General features: G+C 35.9%; 2 protein-coding genes across 2 annotated transcripts; one reads left to right on the top strand and one right to left on the bottom strand.

Moving 5' to 3' along the window:
- Window positions 1–6,933: 6,933 nt before the first annotated feature.
- LOC309493745 (caspase b-like) lies at window positions 6,934–13,727 on the top strand. The gene is made up of 8 exons (XM_082162971.1): window positions 6,934–7,167; window positions 10,208–10,481; window positions 10,936–11,081; window positions 11,959–12,132; window positions 12,255–12,546; window positions 12,652–12,735; window positions 12,942–13,051; window positions 13,192–13,727. Exons 2-8 carry the CDS (start codon window positions 10,217–10,219, stop codon window positions 13,321–13,323), a joined length of 1,203 nt encoding a protein of 400 aa, XP_082019097.1. The 5' UTR covers window positions 6,934–7,167; window positions 10,208–10,216; the 3' UTR covers window positions 13,324–13,727.
- Window positions 13,728–17,428: 3,701 nt separating this feature from the next.
- Window positions 17,429–18,631, bottom strand: LOC309493834 (butyrophilin subfamily 3 member A1-like). Its single transcript, XM_082163101.1, has 2 exons — window positions 18,544–18,631; window positions 17,429–18,472 (listed from the first exon to the last, which is right to left on the bottom strand). The coding sequence occupies exons 1-2, from the start codon at window positions 18,563–18,565 to the stop codon at window positions 17,793–17,795; spliced, it is 702 nt and encodes a 233-aa protein (XP_082019227.1). The 5' UTR covers window positions 18,566–18,631; the 3' UTR covers window positions 17,429–17,792.
- Window positions 18,632–23,427: the final 4,796 nt, after the last annotated feature.

The raw sequence follows: 23,427 nt of genomic DNA, 5'->3' as shown, positions 1-23,427 counted from the left end.
CAGTTCATAATGGTATAATAATAAAAAAAATAAAATAAAAAAAGAGAGTACCTGTTATAAAGTAGCAATAATAAACTAAGGTTTATTTAACACTGAGAAAATGTAACACTGATGTACTGATGCACTATGAAAAAAATATTTACACTGATGTTGAATCCTTTTTTGTAAAAGTAATATTAAACACTTGCTAGAAAACTGTGTGTGTGTGTGTGTGTGTGTGTGTGTGCGTGCGTGCGTGCGTGCGTGCGTGCGTGCGTGTGTGTTGTGTGAGAGAGAGAGAACCTTCAGGAAGGTGATGTCCTCATCCTCAATTCGCTCTCACGTCTATTTCAGGGAAGGCCTTGTATATTTCAGCAGGACAATGCAAAAAACACACACTACAGGTATTACAACAGCATGGCTTCGTCGTAGAAGTGTCCGGGTGCTGAACTGGCCTGATGTTTCACCTACAGAGAACATTTGGCGCATCATTAAACGAAAAATACATCAATGACGACCACAAACTCTTCAGCAGCTGGAAACCTTTATAACCAAATTCCAACACCAAAACTCCAGACACTCATAACCTCGATGCCCAGACTTCTTCAAACTGTTTTGAAAAGAAGAGGAGATGCTACACCGTGGTAAACATGTCCACGTCCCAACCATACTGAGACCTGTAGCAGGCATCACATTTGAAATGAGCTCATTTTGAGCGTAAAATTGTAAAATTTCTCAGTTTAAACATGTGTTGTGTTATCTATGTTCTATTGTGAATAAAATACTGGCTCATGTGATTTGAAAGTCTTTTTGTTTTCATTTCATTCAAATTTAAAAAACGGCCCAACTTTTCCAGAATTCGGGTTGTAATTCTGTTACTTTATATTGCATTTCCATTTTTATTTCTACCCTTTTGTCATTTATATTGCATTTCCATTTTTATTTCTACCCTTTTGTCATTAAATTCTGTGGACCCGAGGACCAAGTTAAACCAGGACCCCAGCTAGAAATGTTTTGTTCTAAAAACGTTCTGAGAACATTATCATGAAGTTCTAAAAATGTTTTCAGCGGGTAGTTTTATTTTTGTTTCCAGAATGTTCTCATAAAACGTACACAGCAAAAACTCCAGTGATAAAAAGTTAATAAGATAATTAAGTGATTAATTGTGCAATGAGTGACGATTATTGAAGACACCTGATGTTAACAAGCAGAATCACTGAAGGAGAAAAATCACTATTTTGAGTTACCATTATGGAGATCATTGTGTGTTTTAGTTGGGCTCTTGACCCTTACATTTTTTACTTTAAATTTTGTTTGGCTGTTGAAACTAAGGTAACTCCCAGATGAACAAAGAGAAAAGATGATCAGATGTTGCTGGTTATGTTTAGACATAATCATCATTTGACCTGAATCACAAAACTAATTTAGAGCCTAATCTCTTACTTTTAATTTATATTGTTGATTACAGCATCACAGTGATTCTACAACATCAGATCCAACATTTTGGGACTTGATATCTGTCAAGGCAGACAGATAACTCCTTCCACAAGAAAGTTGAACTGAAGCATGGATTTATTAACACCACCACTTCAATGCAAGTGGGACAGAGTAAAACTGAAATACAGAAAAAAGGGAAAAATTATTTTCTAAAGACTGTACATTAATAATTGTAACAGTTCGCTTAAGGTATAACTGGACATAATATACACAAATAATAATCCAGATGCATGAAATATTGTACTGAATAGTCTCTCTTAATATCAATTTTAAACTAAAATTACTAGTACTAATTCCAAGCAAAAGATGAAAAACAAGCTTCTAGCAAACACATTAATACTTACAGACTAAGCTTCTATAAATGATTCAAAGATGATGAAGAGATTGAGCTGCTTTAACCATGTGACTATCAGAATCAACTGAGTAAAACAAGATGGCCGCACTTAAGGTCAGAGGATATTCTCTCTGACAACATCAAAAACATACATGGACTAGCACCACCTAGTGGCTCTAAAAATAAACTACACTAAGAACAGTACAGTTATTATTAATTTATGCAGTACTGCACATAGCTTGTGCCTACAAGGCAAGGCAAGGCAAGGCAAGTTTATTTATATAGCACATTTCATACACAATGGCAATTCAAAGTGCTTTACATAGAAGAAATTAAAATAATAAAAAGAAATAAGAATAATTAAAACAGTTTAGAAAAATAAAATAAAATACAGTACTTAAAAAACAAACAAAAAAATAAATATTATTATAGATCTTTCCTTCAAAGGATTCCCTTAAGACTTAAATCTTTCCTTCTTTTAACCTTCAATCTTCTTACGACTTCCATCTATTAACTTTCCTTTAACTTTCTTTTCTCCCTCATTTACTCACACGTTCTTTTCACTTTCTTTAGCACTGCGTTCACATTCTTTCTCAGACGAAAACTTTAATATCGTCATTTAAATACTGTTCTACTTTCAAACCCACATTAATACACGTCACTTTCACATTATCACTTTCTTTTACACCTTCTGAGTGGGCATTTACAGTTACGGGCTAAATGCCCTGCTGACATAGGAGAAATTAAAATAATTAAAAGAAATAAGAATAATTAAAACAGTTTAGAAAAATAAAATAAAATACAGTACAGTACAAACAGTCGGACGAACAGCGGCACAGTGCTCATTCAGTAAATGCATAGCTAAACAGAAGTGTTTTGAGTCTGGATTTGAATGTGACCACTGTAGGAGCACATCTGATCTCTTCTGGAAGCTGGTTCCAGCATAATAGCTAAAAGCAGACTCGCCATGTTTAGAGTGAACCCTTGGTATTTCTAGCTGATATGATCCTAATGATCTGAGTGATCTGTTGGGTTTATATTCAGTGAGCATATCTGCAATGTATTGAGGTCCTAGGCCATTGAATGATTTATATACCAGTAATAATACTTTAAAATCAATCCTAAATCTAACTGGGAGCCAGTGTAAAGACCTGAGGACTGGTGTGATATGTTCATATTTTCTGGTTCTGCTCAGAATCCTGGCGGCAGCGTTCTGTATGAGCTGCAACTGTCTTATGGTCTTTTTGGGAAGGCCAGTGAGGAGTCCATTACAATAATCCACCCTGCTGGTGATGAAAGCATGCACAAGTTTCTCTAAGTCTTGTCTGGAAACAAAGCATCTAATTCTTGCAATATTTTTCAGATGATAGTATGCTGATTTAGTTATTGCTTTGACATGACTACTGAAACTAAGCTCTGACTCTAGTGTCACACCAAGATTCCTGACTTGATGTTTAGTTGTTTGACCCCTGGAGTGAAGGTATGCGTTCACCTTGAGAACTTCATCTTTGTTTCCAAACGCAATAACTTCAGTTTTGTCTTTGTTTAACTGAAGAAAGTTTTGGCACATCCAACTGTTGACTTCATCAATGCATCAGCACAGGGAGTCAATGGGGCTGTAATCGTTAGGCGATAGGGCTAAGTACAGCTGTGTGTCGTCTGCATATCTGTGGTAAGCAATTTGGTTATTTCTCATTATTTGGCTCATTGGGAGCATATACAGGTTGAACAGGAGTGGCGCAAGAATTGAGCCTTGAGGGAGTCCGCATGTCATGGATGTCCACTCAGACTTATGGTCTCCTATACTCACATAATAACCTCGCATCTAAGTATGACCTGAACCATTTTAGGACTATCCCAGAAAGCCCCACCCAGTTTTCCAGCCTGTCAAGAAGTATGTTATGATCGACAGTGTCAAATGCAGCACTGAGGTCGAGTAGTACCAGCACTGATAATTTGCCTGAGTCAGTATTTAAGCGAATATCGTTTATTATCTTTATAAGCGCTGTCTCTGTGCTGTGGTGCGGTCGGAAACCAGATTGAAAATTGTCAAAGTATCCATTCGAGCTTAAGAATTTGTTCAGCTGATTGAAGATAACTTTTTCAATGATCTTGCCTATGAAAGGAAGATTTGAGATCGGTCTATAGTTGCTTAATATGGTCTTATCCAGATTGCTCTTTTTCAGGAGGGGCTTGACAACTGCAGTTTTCAGGGAGTTTGGAAAACTCTCAGAGAGAAGTGAGGCATTTACCACTTCTAGAAGATCTGCTTCTAAACTGTTTAGCACACTTTTGAAAAAAGATGTGGGAAGTGTGTCAAGGGCGCATGTTGATGTTTTAAGGTGTTGTACGGTTTCTTCCAAAATTTTGCCATCAATTTCTTTGAAGTCAGACATAGTTACTACTTTCTCAGGTGGTCTGATCTGTCTGACCCCAGCACAACTCAAGGATGTGCTGATCACCTTTCTGATATTATTGATTTTGTCAGAGAAGAAAGAAGCAAACTCACTGCACTTGCTGTCTGACAGCATTTCACTGGGAATCTGGCTTGGGGAGTTTGTCAGTCTCTCTACAGTAGCAAAAAGAGTGCGTGTGTTGTTTAAATTGCTGTTTATAATATTTGAGAAGAAAGTCTGTCTAGCTTTGCCTAGTTCCATATTGAAAGCATGAAGGCTGTCTTTGTAGATGTTATAATGGACTACAAGTTTTGTCTTCCGCCACATGCGCTCTGCTTTTCAGCATTGTCTTTGTCTCCAGCTCATCCAACAAACACCATCATCAAATTTGCGGATGACACCACAGTCGTCGGTCACATAGTAGAGGGTGATGAGACACACTACAGGGCTGAGATTGAGAGGCTGACAGCAGGTTGCCATAACAACAACTTCAAGCTCAACACATCAAAGACCAAAGAGCTGATCCTGGACTTGAGGAGGAAGTGGAAGATGGACCCACCCCCACTCCTCATGGGAGGGGCTAGTGTCGAGAGGGTCCACAGCTTCAAATTCCTGGGGGTCCATATTGCGAATGACCTATCCTGGACTGTTAACACCACCACCATCATCAAAAGGGCACAACAGCGTCTCTACTTTCTGAGACTGCTAAAGAGAAACAACTTAAGCGAGACGCTGCTGGTGGCCTTTTATCGCTCTGTCATAGAGAGCATACTGACGTACTGCATCACAGTGTGGTATGCGAGCTGCACTGTGGCTCAGAAAAAATCGCTGCAGATGGTCATCCACTCTGCGGAAAAAATCATTGGCTGCTCTTTGCCCACACTTGATAGCATTGCCTCATCCGTTACCTTAGTAGAGCAAATAACAAAATTAAAGGGCTAGTTCACCCAAAAATGACAATTCTGTCATCACTTACTCACCCTCAAGTTGTTTCAAACCTGTATGAATTTCTTTTGTCTGCTGAACACAAAAGAAGATATTTTGAAAAAATGTCTGTAACCAAACAGTTGATGGACCCCATTGACTTCCATAGTATTTTTTTTTCCTACTATGGAAGTCAATGGGACCAGAAACTGTCTGGTTACTGACATTCTTCTAAATATCTTCATTTCTGTTCAGCAGAAGAAAGAAATTCATACAGGTTTGAAACAACATGAGGGTGAGTGTATGATGACAGAATTGTAATTTTAAAGTGGAGTATCCCTTTAACATTACTGACAACAACCTTACACCTAAGCTAGTATCATGGAATGCAACCTTAAGTAATTGTAACCTCATCACATTACATCATTTTAACAGAATCTTGCATACTAAAATACTAAAACACTACTAAAGCATACTACAGTAGTAATTATTTGCATAACTGTACTAAAATGTAGTTTATTCCTCCAAATAAAGGATTATGTGTTCCCTTTTGTCACTACCAAAACAATAATGTCACAACCGAAACTTCAAGACATGTTTCGGTTGTGACTGTTTTGGTAGTGACAATTTTAGATACTTTTGAGCCTAGCTCGAAGATGCTAATCAGCACATGGTTAGCAATCACTGGTCAGGAACAGTTGAACACATATAACAACAAAATTTTATGGAATAACATCCAAAAAAGTTTTCTCAATAGCAGAAAAAATGAGTTTGGTAGTGGCATTTCTTAAAGTTACACACAGATTTTTAGACTTTAGAACACATTTACCTCAAAATGATGGGATCAATCTACTCACCATATAGCACACGAGAGAGAGGGACACAGGAATATTTCCTGATCAAAAATGTAGGGGTGTGGTTAAAATCAGTCTCAGCCAATGGACTACAACATTCACTGTTTTGGTAGTGACATGAAAATGCAGGACACCTTTTTTTTATATAAAGTTTCATAATTAAAAAAAAATATATATATATATATATATTTTTTTTTTACTTCATAAAAAAAAAAAAATTATATATATATATATATATATATATATATATATATATATATATATTTTTTTTTTTTTTTTTTTTTTTTTAAAACAAGAATGGAAAAATTTGCAAAATATTTTTCAATATCATTTTCACAAGTTGAAATTTATGGGTTAGGGTTTGGGACAGCCACCTCCTAATTGAAAGTAGCCCATAAATGATGATTTTATATATATAAAGCTTACTGATATCTTAAATATTATTGTGGGTTTCAATAGATAATTGAAGGATCTTAGTAAACATCTAAGATTTTAATAATTAAATGCTTTTCAAATGTGTTTTTTGGATGAGGGACAGCAGTTTGCACCAATTCTGTAGAATGGCCCCTATATGTATGTATATATTTTATAATATGCATATACAATACGTAAAAAATACTATCTTTATCTTGTCCATAATTTACACATGAAAATATTTATAACCCATGTTCACATTTTATAACATGGTATTATTGCAATTGTTACAGTAATATAGCTATTGATGCTTTTTTAAAAAGTTATTTTTAAAATAGAGATAAAAGTAGCTTAGACATTTATATAAAAATCTATAGTTTTCGGCCAGATTTGACAGGTGTACACTAGTGTGATTTTAAAAACGAGGTATGTTAGAGAGTTAAAGCAACTGCATTAACCAGGAATAACCTCAGAAACACAAAAAGGAGATTATGTATAAAAAGTGTGTGACCACATTTCCTTCTGTTCTTCGATCAAACGTGAAGAGGATCATCTCAAATCGTTTTACACTAGTACTCGAGTGCTTTATTGCTTAGTGGTTCGCGCGCTCAGATGAGGGACGGACAGAGTCAAAGAGAAAGTAAAACTCCTAAACTATAAAGCTCAAACACAGAGACACGAAACTCCTGAACTAAAGCTCAAAGACGAACTCTACACGAAACTCCTAAACTAAAGCACAAAGACGGACGAAACCCCGATCACCAGAGACGTGAGTAGAACATCCTATAATTCACTTTAACCAATTCCAATATCTGCTTTAAGTTTATTGTTTTTGTTTATTATTATTATTATTATTATTTATTTAATTTTTTGCCACGAAGCCACTAAAAGGACACGGTGAAGAACAAATATGTGAGCTGGAACGAGGGAGAAAATTCGGATAATTGCGTTTCCCCCGGGAAACTTAGCTTTCTCTGGCAAAGAACACAAAAGTTTTGCGAGTGAAGTAACGCAACAGTTTTTTGCGAAAGAATACAACATAATTGTCGAATAATTTTCCACCACCATGTCCATATGGCCTTAGGGTTTCCGTATGTAAACATACTTCCGTATTGTAGCAGTGTACACGTTTGTACCTAATTTAGAAGAACATTTTTAAAGGAGACCGTCGGTCCCTTTAGGTACAGTTTTTGTACCTTTTCTTTTTTTCTTTTTTTTTTCTGAGAGGGAATGTTCTGACGAACAAGATCCTGTAGTTTATTAGAAGTAACTTATAGTGCAAGTCTGCAACAATTAGTCTGTAAATCCTATTTATGTCACTCGCGTTCTTCTGTCGCGATATTTGAATTCGTCCTCATTAATAGGTTAATCAAAAGACTGGCCCTGCGTCCCAATGTGCATACTATCCATCCTAAATAGTATGTGACATTAGTAATTGTCAATACTATTTAGGGCAGATAGGGTGGATAGTATGCACTGTGTGGGTGTTTCACTATTTTGTGCCACGTATCCTTGTTTCTGGCGAGCACGGGATCGTTTTGCTTTGATCAAAGTTCACACACCTTACTCAGTTACCTCGTTTTGAACTTTCTATTCATCATAGCATCATAAAATAAATGTGTAAAAAACATTGATAATAATCATAAATGTTTCTTGAGCATCAATCATCATATTTGAATGATTTCTGAAGGATCACGTGACACTGAAGACTGGAGTAATGTTTTTTTTTTTTTTTTTTTGCAAATTTTATTAACATTTTGTCAAAGTACAATTTTAACATGTATACGAAATTGAATCAATATACAGCTTCATATATCTGATCTTAACAAGGTGAACAAAATAAGAGACATGAAAAGATCCGAAATAAAATAGAAATAAAATAACAAAACACATAGATACATAAATGAAAAACACTTAGGGGTCTGCTTATGCATTAAAGTTAAAATAATGAAATAATTTGATTGTTTTGTTTAATTTTGTGCAGATAATATTTAGTTACATATTTTTCATTGGCTGATAAATATGGCTCAGTGACTATAAGAAGTATTTGAAATTTGCTTAGAGAAATATTCTTTTTTATCTTTTGGGAAATAAATCTTTGTAAATGGGACCAAAAGGAAGCTACAAGGGGAAAATCAACAAAAACATGCTCAATGGTTTCTCCTTCACAGCCACAGAATGTACAAATGTTACACACAGTTGGAAAAAAAGTACAGATGTTTGCTTTTGAAGGGTAATACCTGTGAACAATTTTGAATAAAACTTCTTTGATTTTATTTACAATGATATACTGATGAGGTAGCAGGAAGATCATGTTCCATAATTTCTTGTCCAGTAAAGTCCATCGGTGTTTACATATAGGAGTACTGGCAGGATCAAGTATGTTTCTAATAAAAGTATTGTTACATCTCTTATCTGTAAGTGGAATGCCAGAAATAGCAGGAGAACCGACTGTTACAGATAGAGAAGTATCTGTCTGTATGCTCTGCGCTAAAGAAACAAGACTAACAGGAATAGACTCAATCACCATTTCGAATTCTTCTTGAGATGTATCAATACCATGTTTTTCCATGAAGTGCTCATAAGAATAAAATTCATTTTTTGTATTTAGCAGATTGTTTACTGTATTCAGATTACTTATAAACCAATTATTCAGAAAGAGTGTTTTGTTTTTGTGTAGTATACTGTATATGTATTGTTCCAGAGAATACAGTTGTGAGGGGAGAAATTGTGGACTGGAGTAATGTTGCTGAAAATTCAGCTTTGATCACAGGAATAAATTACACTTTACTGTATATTTACATAGAAAACAGCGGTTTTAAATTGTAATAATATTTCACAATATGACTATTTTTGTTTGTATATTTAATCAAATAAATGCAGCCTTGGTGAGCAGAAGATATAAAAGCATTAAAAATCTTACCAATCTAAATATTGACCGGTAGTGTGTGTGTGTGTGTGTGTGTGTGTGTGTGTGTGTATGAATGATAGATAAAATAACATAACTAGCCTATATTTTATGTAAGATACTGATGTTCTAAAATTGTGTTGACAACACTTCCGTCATAAACCTTGTGAAACTTTTAATTGTGTTGTTATAATCCCTCTATATTTGTGACAATATCTTGTATAGTTGATCATGCTCGAGTCACACAGACTTTCAGCATGCAAAACACAACAATTATTTTTTTATTTTTTTTGTGATCAAATTTTTCTTTTTTCTTTTAGAAAGACAATACATACAGGTATATACAAGCCACATATATATATATATATATATATATATATATATATATATATATATATATATATATTCACATATACACCTATATATATATAAGCATATACTGTATAATGAAGCATATGATTACAGTTACATTTTATTTAAAGTAAATTATCAAGTTCTCTCAGTTCTTTTTTAGTAACTAGAACTTTTGTGTAAGTGAACTACAGTACACAAACTAAGCTTTTGTCAGTTCAACATACTATTCCTATTTCACTTTACTTGGCAATCGGTTTGCATGATTTTTAAAGTCTAACTAATTCGATTTTTCAGTGTTGCGACAGCTTTGACGACATAGTGATGGTGTGGTCACACACACACTGATTTTAAGCATGAAAAATGATTACATTTTTATTTATTTTTTACCCCGCACCAGAACACTGCAAATAACACTGAACTTTCCCCTAAAGTTCCCATTTGGGTGTTTTTTTTTGGAGATAAATGAGAACAGTCTGGAAATGTTCTTTTTATTTTCAGTGTGTTTGTATCCAATAAAGACTTTTATTTCTTTGCCTTTTTCTCCTAGTAACACAAAATGGACGTTATAACACAGATGATTGATGCACTTAACAATCTTGGTAATGATGACTTCGAAAACTTTAAATGGAACCTGTGTAAAGGTCTGGTACCAGGCATCGACCCTATTCCTAAAGCAGACCTTGAGAATGCTCATCGGAGAGGTGTTGTGGATCGCATGGTAGATAAGTACAGTGATGAGGCTGGGAAGATCACAGTACAAACGCTGCGCAAAATCAACCAAAATCATCTAGCAAAGACCCTTGAGTCGAAACTTCAGGAAGGTAAAGAATAACAATTTATTAAGATTGAGCAGTAGTCATCACTTTAAAAAAATAAAGAGAAATATACATGAAATTGTACAGTTATTTTAAAACGTTTGTATATAAAAATGTGTTTATGATTATAATACAATAAAATAACCATGTGAATATTGTGCAATAGATCAAACAGAAAATTAGGTTGAAAAATAGGGTGTGATTCAGTGTCATTATATTGTATTGTACAGTAAAATGGCAGTATTAAGATATGTATAAGATGGGTTGATATTTATGTAAAGTAAAAAAAAAAAAGAAAAAAAAGAAAAATAAGGTTTATGACCTGAAAACAAGGACCTTGAAAGTGTCTCTTCAAAGTCTTAATGCTGTATACTTTCATTCATAAACAGCTGTAGCTGCAGACAGATGTAGAGAATGTTCTTCTGTTGATATATTGTGATGTGTGTTTTCCTGACTTCAGTTCAGCGGTCTGAGCCGGAGGACAGAAGAAATGCTTCAGTGTCTGTGGAGGATCAGCCCATCCAGTCCGACTGGAAGAGAGCAGACACTATTATCCAAAGCAGCCAAGAGTTTAAGGACAGAATTCTCAGAGAAAACAGAAATAATGCAAGTATCTGTTTCTATACTTTTGTGAAAGCAGTGCATTCAGGGATTGCTAGTCCAGCTTTTGTAGGGCCGCCGTCCTGCAGAGTTTAAGTCCATCCAGCATCTGAAGCAGCAAGAGTTCAGGATTAATGAGGATTTCAGGCAGGAACTGTCACAATAGCAGTGAATAAAGTCCACAGAAGAAGGTCAGATGAAGATTAATTCAAAATAAAAGTATTGAATCAAACAATCTCATCATCCACAGGTAACAGTGTGTTCTAGTACAAACTCCAAACACAAATTATAACCAACAACTAGAGAAATGAGGAGCTTATATATACAGATAATGAACTAAAACGACAAGCAGGTGCGATGATTAAATGAGTTACCATAGCAACAAATGAAAGAGAGAAACATGAACAAAGAACACAGGAAATTATGAAATTCAAGTCCATGATAGTGAAATTAACAAAGACTGAATGTCTCTGAGAGGATCTGAACGCTGATGGACTGTGGCCCTCCAGATGCTGGACACATTAATCTTGTTTTAATACCAGAGATATGTCAAATATCAGTTAATAGCCATCGTTAATTTGGTGCCGGAACATTGAGTTTTCAAGCTTATGATATATTATGAAAAATTACGTTGTTAAACATACTCTATTTATTTATTATGGCCATTTCTGTATTTAATATTCTTTTTCTCTCATGATATCAACAACAATATGGGAAAACATTAATTTATGGCCTCTAAATCTAAATAACGTTTTATGATTATGAATTTTATATTGTTGAATCATCTATTCACACAATGCATTTATAATCACTCCTTATTTAGTTTCAGTTCAGGTGACTCTATTAATGTTATAATTCTGCTAATACTGATGTTTTCTCACAGGTTTATATCCCAATGGACAAGTCTCAGAGGAAACGTTTAGCTCTGCTGATCACCAACATACAGTTCAAGCACTTAAAGTACAGGGCTGGAGCAGAGAGAGACGAGGAGAACATGGAGTGGCTGCTGACAGCTTTGGGTTACAGAGTTGAGAAATACAGAGATCTAACTGGGCAAGTGCGTATAGAGCTAGTGGACTTCTGATGTGGATATAGAGATGTGAACAAATATTTTACAATGCATTATATACTCTGCATTTCTGAAAAAGAAAAGAAAAAAAAAGACGTTTTTATTGACAGGAAATATCTACTAGAGTCAAGGACTTCGCTGCAAATCCTGAACATGAAGACTCGGACAGCACCTTTGTGGTCCTGATGTCTCACGGGGACATAATCCAAAATAAAGAAGACAAAGGTGTCAAATATGAGGACCGATTCCTAAATAAAGATGCCATTTTAGGGGTCAACTACCATGAGAGTAAAAACCCCAATGATTTCTTCATTGTTGACGACATCTTCTCCAGTCTGAGCTTAAAGAATCATGCTCTGAATGATAAACCAAAGGTTATTCTGATTCAAGCTTGCAGAGGAGGTACGACATTATCATATTTCTGTTTCTCTTTGTACTCTGTATTCATATTTTTCCTGGATTTACTGTAATATTATCATCCATATTATTAACCGTTTCTCTGTCCAGAACACCCAGGAGGTGTGGATATACAGTCAGACTCCGCTGTGCACATAGAGAAAGACTTCATCTGCTTTAAGTCCTGCCTCCCTGGTAAGTGCTCAGAAAACACTGATTTCTGAAACTGATTTGTAGATCATTCTACACACTGTTCATTTTGTTCATATTCAAAAATAAAGCAACTGTTGTCCTTTAAAAAAAAAAAAGTTACTTTAATGTTGATTCACACTTGAAGCAGTCTGTTCATGTTTGGGTTGCTTTGTGAAGTTCTTCAACCTACCAATGGCTTTTCTCCACAGGTATCGCTGCATACAGGGATCGTGTCGAAGGAAGTTATTTTATCTGTTACATCATGGAGGTGTTCTGTAAACAGGCTCATGTTGATGAAATTAAAGATTTGTTCACGAAGGTAAATGTTGAAAATCCCATTTAAATTGGTTTGCTTTATTTCAGCCCAAAAGTAAAATAATCTCTTGTGCTTTGCTCAGCTAAAATACATACAGGAGTTTGCTTCTTGTCACATTCACATGTGATCTTTTTTTATTATAGGTCACCTTACGCATGGAGAAAGATCCACGATTCAAGCATTTAGAGATTAGAAAGGATGAATTTGCTAAACTAATGCCGTGTATTGACAGGACGTCCCTTTCCAAGAAACTCTACCTGTTCCCTGGACTCTGAGGATGTGTAGTGTAACATCAGTTTAAGGCAAGACACCTGAAATCTACAATAGAAATGTATAAAGTTTAATAAAAAAGCTAAATAGAACAAAATCTCAAGACCAGTGAACGAGTGTCTTGCCTTGAATCGAGTTAAAGAGGCATTATATACAAAAATGCATTCCAGATATATACAGGCAGTATATTGCATGCAATTTTCACTTATATTCATTTTACTCTCTTTTAATTAAATTTGTAATGTACTTTTCCATTTTCATATTACTATATTTACCATTTAACTGCTAAGGAGTTTCCATCCAGAATTGCTCTACTTCTTTCATTAGATAGCTTAATTCTTCTTCTTCTACTTTTGATATAACTTTGATAAAAGTGCAAATTAATCAATAAAGCTTTTCTAATTTGTTACCATGCCTTTGTGTCTTGCCTCCAGCATCTGTGTTTGTAGAAGATTTCACATATGGGAAGCGTCCGACTCATATTAAATATATCAGACTGAATCTGATATCGCTGAATAAACGGGAAACTAACAAAACTCTCCTGTTGCTCTAAAGCTTTTGTGTAGCGCTCTCAATACCCTAATTGCTGACCAAATGTGTTTATAAAACTAAAATATATGAACAAAAAATACAAAAAGGTACTGTAAAATATCACAGTACAAACTAAGAATTATAGTTTTAATCATTTCATTATAAGATAATAGTGTTTAACCAAGCGGCAACATTCTGATCTGAAAAATGAAGCCTACCCGGAAGTGCGAAAAACTGCAATACATCGAAAATCCGCTAGGGGAAGGTCCCAAAAGGGAGCAAATGTCCATAGCCCCCATGTTAAAATGTCCGTTTTCACAGCATAAATTCATGTTTTTACAGGTTGGTCCCATGGACTTTTATTGTATTTTTCGATAGGTTCCGAGTGCCCGACAACCATGAGGGCTGTGAATTTTCTTCTAACTCGTTAGTTTAGATCGTATTTAGATATAAAATGTATGACAATAAGGGCGTGGTTAACTTTGATTGACAGCTTGATTGACAGCTGACAAGGCAGCGCCACGTAGAATGACAACATAAGAAGCGCCATTTTTTAATACAGTTGACATATAATACTACTGTTTCTGCATCATGAAATATAGTTTTAAGAGTTTTTCAGGCGAGAATGTAGTTGTTTAAAGCTCAAATATGTGGTTTATTTATAAAGATTTATGAAAAATTGTATCCAGTTGTGAGATCCAGCGATGACCGGGCGCTCAGCGCGATGTACCCCGCCTGGAGCAGCCTTTCCTCGGCTAGACGTTCTTTTGCCGCTGACTCTGGCGTCTAGTGGTTAAACATGAGATATAATTCGTCTTGTGTATATCTAACGGGCGATTTTTGGTCTCGTAACGTAAATCTATAATTTGTTCCCTGGGCAATCGTTTTGGCTGAGGGGAAGTTTCATAACTTTATAAGCTATTTAACTTTACTGTTGTATGGTTAGACTAGATCGAGCGCTGACTTTTTATGTTTGACTGAATTGTTTGCTTTATTTGTATAGCTTCTTGTAACTTTACCTTTTACTTATACTTTTATAATAGCTAATATTGATAAAACTGAAATTTAACAAAAAGAGACTGGGTTGAGTTTTGTCATTTTAAATTTTAATACAACGGATATGATCTGTAATGTTGTTTACTGCAACATCTGTTGTTTAGTACAAATGCACATATTGCCTGGACCATATTAAAATGTTTAATATTTTTATATTATATTTAAAACGAAAAGAGGCAGGTTTGTGTTTTATATTTCGTTTTGTTATAAATAGGCAAACGTTATGTGCAGTGAATATAATCAATACGTGTTGCCTGAACCACATTTGTGTGGCTATAATGTTTAAGATTTCTTTAAATGAAAACGAAAAGAGTTAGTGTGGTGTTTTATAACATATTTCGTTGCCTAAAATATACACAGAGATAACCGGAGTAGCAGAGCGAGCTGAGTGACGCGCGCTGCGTTAGAAGGTGGGCGGGGTTAGGGTTTCCCAAGATTTTCCAAGATGGCGCCGCCCATACCCCCCATAAACGGCTTCAAACCCGTTCTTCAGAAAGTCTATGGGTGACGTCACAGACGCTTTGTCCATATTTTTTACAGTCTATGTGTTTAACACATAGTGAGACAAAAATGACTTTACAACAAAACACCAGGGGCCTGTACCATGAAGCCGGTTTAGGTGGCTAGCCAGCTATGTTTCAGTTTAGTTTCCACCAACCCTGGGTTTTAGGTACTATGAAAGTAGCTTGGCTTTAATCGGTGTTCGTTGCCATGGTATCTTACGCTGCACGGCTAACCTGCTCCGGGGCAGGTTATGTTCTGGATTCAAGATCTCAGACTGAAGTTTGACCAATCAGCTGAGAGCAAAGAAACATATAGGTGACGTAACTTATTCCCAGTGTCTGTTGCAATGACTTCACCTTTTCTTCCAAATCCTGTGCCATCTCAGCGCAAATTGTTAGACGAGCACTTCGTAGAGAAAGAGTTTTTAGCCAGACAAAATCCCCTTGCCTTTCCTGATAGTTACTTGTATGAAAGATACAGATTTTCCGCGGAAGGAATGTCTTATCTTTGCGAACTTCTTGAGCCGCACATAAAGAATTTAACACGTCGAATTCATGCACTTGGTATTGCGTTGCGTTTTTGTTGTTGCAAGTGGTACATTCCTGCACGGTGGGTGACGCACAGAAGCTATAGGGGAAAACACGGTTTGTCGAACCATTCGTAAGGTGGTCCTCGCTCTGCAGGAGTACATGAATAGTTTCATTAATAGTGTTCCCCGGACATTTATCGGCCATGTCCATAAAAGAGGGCTTTTATAAAATTGCTGGTAAGATATATTGATAGGGTGACATCACATGAACACATTTTATTTATTTTTTTTCAAAAAGCAAATTGCACAAATGTACTATACAATATAATACATGTTAAGAATTATTTTAAATCTTTATTATTATTCTGTTAATCTTATGATAGGATTCCCTAGCTTTCTTAGTAGTACAAATACGTTCTATATTTATGTAAAATTATGTATGTATGTGTAGCCTATGTGTAATATAGCCTATAGCCTATTTTTATAATATATAAAAAATGTGCATGTATCATTTTTTATATATTATAAAAATAGGCTATAGGCTATATTACACATAGGCTACACATACAGTACATACATAATTTTACATAAATATTGAACGTATTTGTTTAACTTACACATTAACAATCAGCAATCTTTCTCCAACAGTCTTCTCTTGCTTTGGCAGCAGAGACCGTATTGTTTCGAGCTTGAAATACATATTTAAATTCATCGTAATTCTGAATGATTATCTCTTGCTCCTCCGCGGGAAAATATATCGCTCACGCTCTACCCGCGATTGGTTGTTCAGTGTCGACGTCACTCTCTTATGTGCACGCGCGAGTGGAGTAATCATAGCTTGAGGATCAAAGCCTGAGTTGACAGAGAAAGTTGATGAGCTGCATCATGGTACCAATAAAGCCTGATTGCATCGGTTTGGTTTTGTCAACTCAAAACTAATCCTGTAACCTCGAGTTTGTTCAGCTACCTTCATGGTACAGGCCCCAGTTGAGTTGCTGAATATCATCTATATTGATATTATTTCACAGCTCTATGAAATGCTTGATTCTGATTGGTCAGTCAGGATATTCTGGAGGTCAGTTATTCCTCAGCAATGAATTGAAAAGTGGTTGAAGACTAGATGACCACGGACCGTTGACTGAACGTCTGATGCATAAGACACGCAAACAAAGTCATCGTCTGATTTAATACTACAGGATGTCCGGGAAACACAAATACCAATGTAAACAACTAATAGGAAAACTGAGCGCTGCTAAAAGCAATAATGAGTCATAAACAGTTCAGTAGCCTAGTGTTACGTCCCAGTTGGAGAGTCACATGATAGACATACATCAAAACTCTACAAAACAATTCGCCTACTTATACTACGCTCTAAATGTATGTACTCTTTTTGTCAGATAACATAATATTTTTATCAGCTTAAATGTTGATTATTAGTCACTGATTATCAACCCTTTTATCTAACCCTCTCTAACTCAACTGTCGGTCGCGCATATCCACCATGTTTGTAGTTTTCTGAACTCTTTTTACTCATGTTTGTAGTTCTGAACTGGATCCTCCTCCAAAGTGCAGGGGGTTGTGGGTAATATTAGCTGTTATAATGAGCTCGGATCAATCCACCATAAATAGTCGACCATCCGGGGACTTCTGGCACACTCTGTTCAACATACTATGCTTTGGGACTCACTTATTCAGTAAATAACAGTAAATAAATGGGAGCTCTGGCTCTCAGGCGCTGAGGCTTTTACACTATATTAACATATAATTAGTTCAGGAATCCTTTAGTTTTACTGGTGTGATTTTCAGAAGTCTGTTATAAAAGACTATTACAGTAAATGAAGAGACATTTCCTCTTCATCTGCCTTGTCGGTCACTCTTTCCTAACAAAATCCCCAACATACACATGACAAAACTAAAACAGATGATGAGCAAGACTCGATGTCTCTCCATGAACGATGGTTCCTTTTCCACGGTCAGAATAACATTAGCTGGGACGACACGCAGCGGGACGGACTGATCTTCTAGGATCATGAAGGGAAAGAGTTTATTGGCCAATGGCACTCTATCAAATGCTGCAATGACGTGATTAATCCTGACATCAGAAAAGCTCAACTTCCTCCAGCGTTTCAGACGCAACGGCTCCTGAAGCAACTCATAGCAATACTCAAGCTTTACTCTCACTACCTGTGGATCTTCCATCATCTGCAATCTACACGATCCAGCCGTCATCTCTCTGTACGAGTCTCCATCACGTCTGAGACCCCAGAAGCCGTTTTCAGGGGTCAAAGGTTGTGTAGGAGGTTTTCCCTCCAATCCAAGACACACTCCAAGGCTCCAGTGCCGACTGTTTCCCACTTCAATATCCCATGTGTGAACACCATCACTGTATCCCACACTTCCCAACACCATCCGGTTCCTGTGCAGAGGAAGAGGGTTGGGTTCGTTCTGCTGACGGAAACATGAGGTCACAGAGGTCAGATCATCTGACACAGAGACGTCTGGTGGAGATGTGTTAGGGTTCAGGATCACGGGATCTGAGGAGGACAGGGAATAGTCAGCATGTTGAAAAGCTAAGCAGTTCTTTCAGGAATGATCTAGCACTCACAGTAAGGGCAGACGTCCTTCATCTTCTCCCACACTTGGTACTTCAAGTTGCCCAGATGTTTGGGAACATCAATAAGAGCTTCTGAACTCAGTTCATAATGGTATAATAATAAAAAAAAAAAAAAAAAAAAAGAGAGTACCTGTTATAAAGTAGCAATAATAAACTAAGGTTTATTTAACACTGAGAAAATGTAACACTGATGTACTGATGCACTATGAAAAAAATATTTACACTGATGTTGAATCCTTTTTTGTAAAAGTAATATTAAACACTTGCTAGAAAACTGTGTGTGTGTGTGTGTGTGTGTGTGTGTGTGCGTGCGTGCGTGCGTGCGTGCGTGCGTGCGTGTGTGTTGTGTGAGAGAGAGAGAACCTTCAGGAAGGTGATGTCCTCATCCTCAATTCGCTCTCACGTCTATTTCAGGGAAGGCCTTGTATATTTCAGCAGGACAATGCAAAAAACACACACTACAGGTATTACAACAGCATGGCTTCGTCGTAGAAGTGTCCGGGTGCTGAACTGGCCTGATGTTTCACCTACAGAGAACATTTGGCGCATCATTAAACGAAAAATACATCAATGACGACCACAAACTCTTCAGCAGCTGGAAACCTTTATAACCAAATTCCAACACCAAAACTCCAGACACTCATAACCTCGATGCCCAGACGTCTTCAAACTGTTTTGAAAAGAAGAGGAGATGCTACACCGTGGTAAACATGTCCACGTCCCAACCATACTGAGACCTGTAGCAGGCATCACATTTGAAATGAGCTCATTTTGAGCATAAAATTGTAAAATTTCTCAGTTTAAACATGTGTTGTGTTATCTATGTTCTATTGTGAATAAAATACTGGCTCATGTGATTTGAAAGTCTTTTTGTTTTCATTTCATTCAAATTTAAAAAACGGCCCAACTTTTCCAGAATTCGGGTTGTAATTCTGTTACTTTATATTGCATTTCCATTTTTATTTCTACCCTTTTGTCATTTATATTGCATTTCCATTTTTATTTCTACCCTTTTGTCATTAAATTCTGTGGACCCGAGGACCAAGTTAAACCAGGACCCCAGCTAGAAATGTTTTGTTCTAAAAACGTTCTGAGAACATTATCATGAAGTTCTAAAAATGTTTTCAGCGGGTAGTTTTATTTTTGTTTCCAGAATGTTCTCATAAAACGTACACAGCAAAAACTCTAGTGATAAAAAGTTAATAAGATAATTAAGTGATTAATTGTGCAATGAGTGACGATTATTGAAGACACCTGATGTTAACAAGCAGAATCACTGAAGGAGAAAAATCATTATTTTGAGTTACCATTATGGAGATCATTGTGTGTTTTAGTTGGGCTCTTGACCCTTACATTTTTTACTTTAAATTTTGTTTGGCTGTTGAAACTAAGGTAACTCCCAGATGAACAAAGAGAAAAGGTGATCAGATGTTGCTGGTTATGTTTAGACATAATCATCATTTGACCTGAATCACAAAACTAATTTAGAGCCTAATCTCTTACTTTTAATTTATATTGTTGATTACAGCATCACAGTGATTCTACAACATCAGATCCAACATTTTCTATTTATTCCAAATGATTTCTTAAAAGTTGTTTTGTTTAAAAAAAAAAAAAAAAAAAAAAAAAAATGCCTAGGCACAAACAGACATCAAGAATGAGTGTATGAATCTCAACAATGGTGACAAATGAAATATTTAGTTAGGAAAAGGAAATTACTAAGACAATTCAGATCATAATTTATTCATAACGCAATGCATGAATGGAGCCATGAATGAGTTTTGATTGGTGGCACCCAGAATGCACTGCAACATGCTTTATTATTGTCACCATTGTTTAGATTCACAGGCTGATTCTTGATGTCTGTGTGTCCAAATAAAATATTTTGAACAGAACTTTTAAGAAAAATTTTGCTATATGAAAACCCAATCACTGTTGCAGCAATCACCGTTAATTGTCTTTTTACTATTCTGCCCTCGTAAAAGAGTTCCCCTTCTTCAACTAGGCAGACAGATAACTCCTTCCACAAGAAAGTTGAACTGAAGCATGGATTTATTAACACCACCACTTCAATGCAAGTGGGACAGAGTAAAACTGAAATAAGGAAAAAAGGGAAAAATTATTTTCTAAAGACTGTACATTAATAATTGTAACAGTTCGCTTAAGGTATAACTGGACATAATATACACAAATAATAATCCAGATGCATGAAATATTGTACTGAATAGTCTCTCTTAATATCAATTTTAAACTAAAATTACTAGTACTAATTCCAAGCAAAAGATGAAAAACAAGCTTCTAGCAAACACATTAATACTTACAGACTAAGCTTCTATAAATGATTCAAAGATGATGAAGAGATTGAGCTGCTTTAACCGTGTGACTATCAGAATCAACTGAGTAAAACAAGATGGCCGCACTTAAAGGAGAAGTTCACTTTTGAAAAAACTTTTGCTGATAATTTACTCACCCCCATGTCATCCAAGATGTCCATGTCTTTCTTTCTTCAGTCGAAAAGAAATTAAGGTTTTTGATGAAAACATTCCAGGATTTTTCCACATATTATGGATTCCATTGGGACCCAAACGGTTCAAGGTCCAAATGACAGTTTCATTGCCGCTTCAAAGGGCTTTAAACGATACCAGACGATGAATAAGGGTCTTATCTAGTGAAACGATCGGTCATTTCAAAAATAAAATAAAAAGTTGACGTTTTATAAGCACAAATGTTCGCCTTGCTCTGTTCTGTGATGCGCGTTCGTGACGTCACGTAATACGCAATTACGTTGAAAAGGTCAAGTTTGATGTGTTTACAAATGTGCGGAAGGAGGACCATATAAACATTTTCAAATGTATTTGTGTCAGTTTATCGTTTAAAATGCCCATTTCGTGTGCGCATCCTGAGTGTTTTAATATTAAAAAGCCAAAAAGAACATTTTCTTCAATTTTTCAAGCGTGACCTTTTCAACGTAATTGCGTATTACGTGACGTCACGAACGCGCATCACAGAACAGAGCAAGCCGAACATTTGTGCTTATAAAACGTCAACTTTTTATTTTATTTTTGAAATGACCGATCGTTTCGCTAGATAAGACCCTTATTCATCGTCTGGTATCGTTTAAAGCCCTTTGAAGCGGCAATGAAACTGTCATTTGGACCTTGAACCGTTTGGGTCCCAATGGAATCCATAATATGTGGAAAAATCCTGGAATGTTTTCATCAAAAACCTTAATTTCTTTTCGACTGAAGAAAGAAAGACATGGACATCTTGGATGACATGGGGGTGAGTAAATTATCAGCAAAAGTTTTTTTAAAAGTGAACTTCTCCTTTAAGGTCAGAGGATATTCTCTCTGACAACATCAAAAACATACATGGACTAGCACCACCTAGTGGCTCTAAAAATAAACTACACTAAGAACAGTACAGTTATTATTATTTTATGCAGTACTGCACATAGCTTGTGCCTACAAGGCAAGGCAAGGCAAGGCAAGTTTATTTATATAGCACATTTCATACACAATGGCAATTCAAAGTGCTTTACATAGAAGAAATTAAAATAATAAAAAGAAATAAGAATAATTAAAACAGTTTAGAAAAATAAAATAAAATACAGTACTTAAAAAACAAACAAAAAAATAAATATTATTATAGATCTTTCCTTCAAAGGATTCCCTTAAGACTTAAATCTTTCCTTCTTTTAACCTTCAATCTTCTTACGACTTCCATCTATTAACTTTCCTTTAACTTTCTTTTCTCCCTCATTTACTCACACGTTCTTTTCACTTTCTTTAGCACTGCGTTCACATTCTTTCTCAGACGAAAACTTTAATATCGTCATTTAAATACTGTTCTACTTTCAAACCCACATTAATACACGTCACTTTCACATTATCACTTTCTTTTACACCTTCTGAGTGGGCATTTACAGTTACGGGCTAAATGCCCTGCAGACATAGGAGAAATTAAAATAATTAAAAGAAATAAGAATAATTAAAACAGTTTAGAAAAATAAAATAAAATAAAATACAGTACAGTACAAACAGTCGGACGAACAGCGGCACAGTGCTCATTCAGTAAATGCATAGCTAAACAGAAGTGTTTTGAGTCTGGATTTGAATGTGACTACAGTAGGAGCACATCTGATCTCTTCTGGAAGCTGGTTCCAGCATAATAGCTAAAAGCAGACTCACCATGTTTAGAGTGAACCCTTGGTATTTCTAGCTGATATGATCCTAATGATCTGAGTGATCTGTTGGGTTTATATTCAGTGAGCATATCTGCAATGTATTGAGGTCCTAGGCCATTGAGTGATTTATATACCAGTAATAATACTTTAAAATCAATCCTAAATCTAACTGGGAGCCAGTGTAAAGACCTGAGGACTGGTGTGATATGTTCATATTTCCTGGTTCTGCTCAGAATCCTGGCGGCAGCGTTCTGTATGAGCTGCAACTGTCTTATGGTCTTTTTGGGAAGGCCAGTGAGGAGTCCATTACAATAATCCACCCTGCTGGTGATGAAAGCATGCACAAGTTTCTCTAAGTCTTGTCTGGAAACAAAGCATCTAATTCTTGCAATATTTTTCAGATGATAGTATGCTGATTTAGTTATTGCTTTGACATGACTACTGAAACTAAGCTCTGACTCTAGTGTCACACCAAGATTCCTGACTTGATGTTTAGTTGTTTGACCCCTAGAGAGAAGGTATGCGTTCACTTTGAGAACTTCATCTTTGTTTCCAAACGCAATAACTTCAGTTTTGTCTTTGTTTAATTGAAGAAAGTTTTGGCACATCCAACTGTTGACCTCATCAATGCATCGGCACAAGGAGTCAATGGGGCTGTAATCGTTAGGTGATAGGGCTAAGTACAGCTG

This window comes from Leuciscus leuciscus, assembly GCF_965113295.1.
Source record: "Leuciscus leuciscus genome assembly, chromosome: 3".
NCBI lineage: Eukaryota > Metazoa > Chordata > Actinopteri > Cypriniformes > Leuciscidae > Leuciscus > Leuciscus leuciscus.
The sequence above is the reverse complement of the archived record's forward strand: the minus strand, read 5'-3'. Positions and strand labels throughout refer to the sequence as shown.

Bases quoted from the DNA above. Each gene is read 5' to 3' on its own strand.
- LOC309493745 (XM_082162971.1), top strand. From the start codon at position 10,217: ATGGACGTTATAACACAGATGATTGATGCACTTAACAATCTTGGTAAT. The intron at 12,133-12,254 runs GTGCGTATAGAG...TTTTATTGACAG, and splicing joins ACAGAGATCTAACTGGGCAA to GAAATATCTACTAGAGTCAA. The intron at 12,736-12,941 runs GTAAGTGCTCAG...TTTTCTCCACAG, and splicing joins CTTTAAGTCCTGCCTCCCTG to GTATCGCTGCATACAGGGAT.
- LOC309493834 (XM_082163101.1), bottom strand. From the start codon at position 18,565: ATGAAGGACGTCTGCCCTTACT. The intron at 18,473-18,543 runs GTGAGTGCTAGA...TGTCCTCCTCAG, and splicing joins GAAGGACGTCTGCCCTTACT to ATCCCGTGATCCTGAACCCT.